This window comes from Primulina eburnea, chromosome 6, assembly GCF_022965805.1.
Source record: "Primulina eburnea isolate SZY01 chromosome 6, ASM2296580v1, whole genome shotgun sequence".
In the NCBI taxonomy this organism is placed as follows: domain Eukaryota; kingdom Viridiplantae; phylum Streptophyta; class Magnoliopsida; order Lamiales; family Gesneriaceae; genus Primulina; species Primulina eburnea.
This window is the reverse complement of record NC_133106.1, coordinates 22,972,611-22,978,988: the sequence shown is the minus strand read 5'-3', so window position 1 is coordinate 22,978,988 and position 6,378 is coordinate 22,972,611. Positions and strand designations below refer to the sequence as shown.

The 6,378-nt window shown below is 36.0% G+C and overlaps 2 protein-coding genes across 2 annotated transcripts; one reads left to right on the top strand and one right to left on the bottom strand.

Annotated features, from left to right (window-relative positions):
- The first annotated feature begins 221 nt into the window (after nt 1-221).
- On the top strand, nt 222-1,112 carry LOC140835399 (uncharacterized). Its single transcript, XM_073200890.1, has one exon. The coding sequence runs from the start codon at nt 222-224 to the stop codon at nt 1,110-1,112; it is 891 nt and encodes a 296-aa protein (XP_073056991.1).
- Nucleotides 1,113-1,952: 840 nt separating this feature from the next.
- On the bottom strand, nt 1,953-2,845 carry LOC140835398 (serine/threonine-protein phosphatase 7 long form homolog). The gene is made up of 4 exons (XM_073200889.1): nt 2,528-2,845; nt 2,325-2,443; nt 2,151-2,238; nt 1,953-2,033 (listed from the first exon to the last, which is right to left on the bottom strand). The coding sequence occupies exons 1-4, from the start codon at nt 2,663-2,665 to the stop codon at nt 1,953-1,955; spliced, it is 426 nt and encodes a 141-aa protein (XP_073056990.1). The 5' UTR covers nt 2,666-2,845.
- Nucleotides 2,846-6,378: the final 3,533 nt, after the last annotated feature.

Genomic DNA, 6,378 nt, shown 5'->3' with positions numbered 1-6,378 from the left:
TCGGAATAGATCACCACAACCTTGATGTAAACATGATAGTCAGTACACTTTTGGGAATCGTGCGTTGTGATCCTGCATACGAGATCAAATATGTGCAAGAAAGTATTAAAGAAAAATATGGGTATGATATATCGTATGCTAAGGCATGACAGAGTTTGAAACGCGTGGTGGAGGTAGTTTATGGCACATGGGAAAGCTATGTAACTTTGTTTCCTAAATATATGGAAGCTTTGTCGAAGTACAATCTAGGAACTATTGTAGAATGGAAGCATCTTCGACCGTATGACCATCCACATAAAGTTTTGAACTTTGTGTTTTGGGCTTTCAAACCATGTATAGATGGTTTTCGACATTGTCGCAATGTAAACAGTGTAGACGGTACCCATATGCACACCAAATGTAAGCACAAACTACTCATAGCAATAACATTGGATGTCAATAACCAGGTTTTTCCGCTAGAATTTGTGCTTGTAGATGAAGAAAATTATGAGTCTTGGCATTGGTTCCTCGGTAATGTTGCACGACATGTTTCTAGAGGGTGTAGTGGTATGTGCCTTATATTTGATAGACATGCGGGTATAACAAGTGCAGTGCAAGATCTCCCTGACTTCAAGCCTCCTCGTGGTGTTCATCGTTTCTGTTTGAGGCATGTTTGCTCTAATTTCAATAGCATGTTCAAAAACATTCATTTAAAAGACTTATGTTGGGAAGCAGGAATACAACACCAAGTAGCAAAATTTAATGCGACAATGGAGGCAATTAGAACAAATAATACAGCAGATTTCATGTATTTGTCAAACATTCCAAAAGAAAAATGGTCATTGTCTCATGATGGTGGATGGAGACGACGGATAATGATGAAGAACATGTCTGAGTGTATTAATGGTGTGTTGAAAGGGGTGCGACGTCTTCCAATAACTGCAATAGGTGATATGACCTTACAGCGATGCGTGTACTATTTCATTAAACAGCGAGTGCGAAGTGATAAGATGCTGGAAAAAAATCAACCATTGACCGACTATGCATACTCTAAATTTGATATGTGGTCGAAAAATTCAATTGAACATCGAGTAGTAAGATTTGACCAAAGGGATAAACAGCATCCGTCGTGACAGGAGGAAGACCAAGTCGTCAACATCACGTACAAGCTGTCAACATTTCTACGCGTGATTGCACAAGTGGTAAATTCACAATATTTGGAATTCCTTGTTCACATGTTATATGTGCAGCAAAATGGTTTGGTTTGAATCCCGCACAGCTTGTACAACCATGGTTTACACTGAGCGAATACGTGAACACATACGATGGAAGATTCTACCCTATTCATGATGAACAATATTGGGATGAACCTACATTCCAATTACAACACAATAGTGTTCGTCGACAAAGGAGGCATGTTGGTAGAGATCGCATGACACACATAAGAAACGAGATGGATCAAACATCATCAAGGGATAGACAACGTGGGAGGCACAAGATTTACAATAACTTATTGTATGTTATTTTTAAACCATAACATGTGAAGTTATTAATGTAATTACAAAATTTTGTATAAAAATTGTATATTTACGTACATATGAAGATAAATTGAACATGTATTACGATAAATTGTCGGTAATTTGCATCAACAGGATGGTAGCCTATGATGTTGAAGGTACCACTGGCGGCAAGAGCACTATTTTGTGAAATACGATGATTCCAACCAACATAGTCCACTGTGATGGCAGGTGTAACAGGTATGACATAATCCCCACCCATCACAAAATTATATTTTTCAATCCACATTTTTACAAAATCATTGTGATATGTCGCCTAATCAAAGTTGTTTCGGCCTTGTCGCGTCAGTTTATGGAATTTGTCGAAGTTAGTAGCATGTGGCGGAATGCCCTGACGCATTCCAAACTGTCGGAGACACCGCTCTGGTCTATGCATCTCAACTATATGAAAATTTATCAATGTGCATGCTGACCGACATAGATGAATTCTATTTCCATCAAGAATTCTGCCAGCCTCTGGGGATTCCATATCATAAACTGTCCATAGAAATTGAAGAAAATAAAAGGAAAAAAAGATTATCAAGTTGATAATATATAATTCAGAGTGAATTTTTAAAAAATTTCAAACTCTAAACAACTGGTTTGTATATCTACCTGCCCTTCTACCATCCTATTAAGTATATCTCTCATTATACGGACAGAATGATGGGCCGTGTGTATCCAAGAGAATCCGCGTCTCCACCTGCAATTTAGAAAAGTACACAATAGTTTCATTAAAACTAAATAACAAAATAATAATAATAAATTTTAATTATTTCTTATTAGTACTGTACGCCGTATGGTAGGAATGGTATACCCTGAAGCACATCCGCAGCCTGCTCTTCTGAAATACATACCTGTTGCGCTCTAGCATGGCAAAGAAGAGTAATTCTAGACCACACCCAAATCTGTAATAACATACAACAAAAATAGTCAAATCATAAGAAAAAATAAGTACAACAAATGTAATGACCGTAGAAGTGTAAAAATACCTGCAATATCTGAACATGGCCACACAAATCGACCTTTAATCTCATTGATGTGTCGCACAACTCTCTATAAAGATATGCCAACACAGCAGAACCCCAGCTAAACATATTCACTAATTCTATGTCCTCAAGAAACTGCATACATAAGTTTCACAGCAGCACTTTCCGAGTCCCGAAACATACCTCCACCAATGATCATTAATGCAACACAACAGGAATATTGTGCCACGTCCTCTTCAGTACCTTGATCATTAATCATATTATTTAGGCAATGGTCTAGCAGAGCGATCAGATAAAGATGTGCACCTTCAATCTGAGAATATGTAGGCGTAAAACCCAACCAAGTAGCGCAGATCTGTTATAATGTATGTTTGTTGTATGCGGTATCTGAACCAGTGATCGGAATGCCATCAATATTCAACCCCCAAATAAGGGCAACGTCCTGCAGGGTGATTGTTTCCTCGCCCACGGTAAGGTGAAATGTGTGAGTCTCATGACGCCATCTCTCAACAATGGCTGTACGCAAATGATTATCATTATATTTAATAGGACCACATTGAATGACACCATAGAAGCCCATGCGTGCAAGACACAGGCAGACACGTAGGTGAATCCCAGCATTAAGCAATCTCCAAAGACATTTGTCAGACCGGCGTGGCAGAATTATTGCATCCATGTTTTCAACGTTGATATTATTTGATATGTGTCTACCCCGCAAATACAACACATTATCCGTATTTACAGCCATCTTGCAAACAAAAAATCATTAGTTAACAAATATTATATTTTATATCAACAAAATTTAACTACATATTATATAGTAAACGAAATTTATTTGCAATTTTTGGCTCGAAAATATAAAATGTATATGTGGATGACAAATTGGTAATAAAACTAATTACTGTAAATTAAATAATTTCTTTTAAAAATCAATAATACTTCATAAAACGTAACATGTAATTATAATAAATACATTAGTAATAGTTATTATAGTAATAGTTATAAAACGTACATATTAGTAATAGTTATTTATTATAACATGTAATTATAATAATTACAAAATAGTTATTTATTATAACATGTAATTATTAAATATAGTAATAGTTATAAACGTTTACATTAGTAATATTTACTTATTAGTAAAAATTATTTGTTATTAAGTATAGTTATTATTATACAATTAATATTATAATTATGCCAATAATAAAATTACTGTTGTGAATAGTAGAGAATATAGAGAAGAGAGAATGATTTTTGTGTACTTTATTCATCATTGGAGACCTCTATGTATAGAGTAGATTTACAGAACTTGAATAGGTAACAATATCAATAATCATCTATAATATCTTTTCTATAACACTCCCCCTTAGATGATTATCGACTCATTAAATTACTTCTAAGAGATGTGGGAGTTCAAATGTTGCCTCGTTAAAACCTTGTCAGTAAAAACCCAATGGGAAAACCTGAACGAAGGAAAAAGAGTACAACAATAGATACTCCCCCTAATCTCAATCATCTGAGATCCTTCAACTGATGGATCCATATCTTGTGCACCAATTTCTTGAATGTTGAAGTTGGTAATGCCTTTGTAAATAAGTCAGCTACATTGTCGCTTGAGCGAATTTGATGGACGTCAATATCACCATTTTCTTGAAGCTCATGTGTATAGAAAAACTTTGGTGAAATATGCTTTGTTCTATCACCTTTGATGTAGCCTCATTTTAACTGCGCAATGCAAGCAGTATTATCTTCGAATATTACTGTTGGGTCATCTTTGGCTGTTGGGAGTCCACATGATTCTTGAATATATTGTGTCATAGATCTCAACCACACACACTCCCGACTTGCTTCATGCATTGCAATGATCTCAGAGTGATTTGAAGACGTCGCTGTTAAGGATTGCTTCACCGACTTCCATGATATAGCAGTGTCTCCTCGTGTAAACACATAACCTGTCTGGGATTTAGCTTTATGTGGATCAGAAAGATATCATGCATCTGCATATCCGACTAAAGGAGACTTTGATTTTGTCGAATAAAATAATCCCATATCAATTGTACCCCGAAGGTAACGAAATACGTGTTTTACACCATTCCAATGTCTTCGGGTTGGACATGAGTTATATCTCGCTAAAAGATTAACAGAAAATGATATATCTGGGCGAGTACAATTTGCGAGATATGACAGTGCACCAATGGCACTTAGATATGGTACTTCTGGACCAACGATTTCTTCTCCATTTTCAGGTGGTCGAAAAGGATCTTTGTTAGCATCAAGTGATCGAACATACATGGGTGATGCTAATGGGTGTGCCTTGTCCATGTAAAAGCGCTTTAATATTTTTTCAGTATATGATGATTGATGAACAAATATTCCCTCTTGCAAATGTTCAATTTGCAATCCGAGACAAAATTTTGTCTTTCCTAAATCTTTCATCTCAAACTCATTTTTCATGTAATTGGCAGTTTTAGTAAGCTCTTCTGGAGTGCCAATAAGATTTAGATCATCAACATATACTGCCACAATTGCAAAACCCTCATCTGTTCTTTTTATAAAAGCGCATGGACAAATAGCATTATTTGTGTATCCTTCTTTTAACAAATATTCACTAAGACGATTGTACCACATGCGACCAGATTGCTTTAATCCATATAACAATTTATGCAGTTTTATTGATAACATAGCCTTGGGTGCTTCACCATTTTCTTTCGATAGTTGGAATCCTTCAGGCACTTTCATATATATATCACTATCAAGTGAACCATAAAGATAAGCAGTTACAACATCCATAAGTCGCATATCAAGAGTTTCTGATACTGCTAAACTGATTAGGAATCGAAAAGTAGTGGCATCCATCACAGGTGAATATGTTTCCTCATAGTCAATTCCAGGTATCTGCGAGAAACCTTGGGCTACGAGTCGGGCCTTGTATCTTACAATTTCACCATTTTCATTCCTCTTTCGTACAAAAACCCATCTGTATCCTACTGGGATTACATTTTCAGGTGTTCGTACTACAGGTCCAAACACTTTATGTTTTTCTAGTGAGTCTAATTCAGTTTGTATGGCCTTCTTCCATTTTGGCCAATCATCTCTTTGTTGACAATCCTTAACGGATTGTGGTTCTGGGTCTTCATCATGTATGATGTCAAGGCCGACATTTAGGGCAAAGACAGTGTCAACAATCGTATTATTTCGATCCCACAATTTTCGAGATGATATATAATTTATTGAAATCTCATTATTTTCATGAGAATTTGATTCTTCAGGAATAATATTATCCAAGTTTGGTTCATTGATCTCTCTTACTATATCATCCAAGATTTCTTCTTCGGGAGCTTTTGAATTTTCTTTCTCTTGTACCTTTCTTTTTCGAGGTACAATATCTTTTGAACCAATTGGTCGACCACGCTTCTGGCGTATTTTAGATTCATTTGCAGGTTGAATAATAGCTGGTCCTACGGGGACATCAATTTTGACAGGGGTATTCTCTGCATGTATATGTGACTTTGTCACATTCTTTGTATTAACAAAAGCATGGGGCAATTGATTTGCAATTCTTTGCAGGTGAATGATTCTTTCAACTTTTTGCTCACATTGATTATTTCGAGGATCATAATGAGATAGTGTTTTCTCATTCCAACAAATCTTGTGTTGTTCTTCGGGACATAACTTCATTTCCCCTAGATTTGGAAATTCCAATTCATCGAAGTGGCAATCTGCAAATCTCGCAGTAAACAAATCTCCTGTTAAAGGTTCCAAAAATCTAATAATAGATGGTGAATCATATCCCACATAAATCCCAAGTCTACGTTGTGGGCCCATTTTGGTTCACTGTGTAGGTGGGAGAGGGA

Bases quoted from the DNA above. Each gene is read 5' to 3' on its own strand.
- LOC140835399 (XM_073200890.1), top strand. From the start codon at position 222: ATGGAAGCTTTGTCGAAGTACAATCTAGGAACTATTGTAGAATGGAAG.
- LOC140835398 (XM_073200889.1), bottom strand. From the start codon at position 2,665: ATGCAGTTTCTTGAGGACATAGAATTAGTGAATATGTTTAGCTGGGGT. The intron at 2,444-2,527 runs GTATTTTTACAC...ATGTTATTACAG, and splicing joins GCCATGTTCAGATATTGCAG to ATTTGGGTGTGGTCTAGAAT. The intron at 2,034-2,150 runs GTAGATATACAA...TTCTATGGACAG, and splicing joins ATAGGATGGTAGAAGGGCAG to TTTATGATATGGAATCCCCA.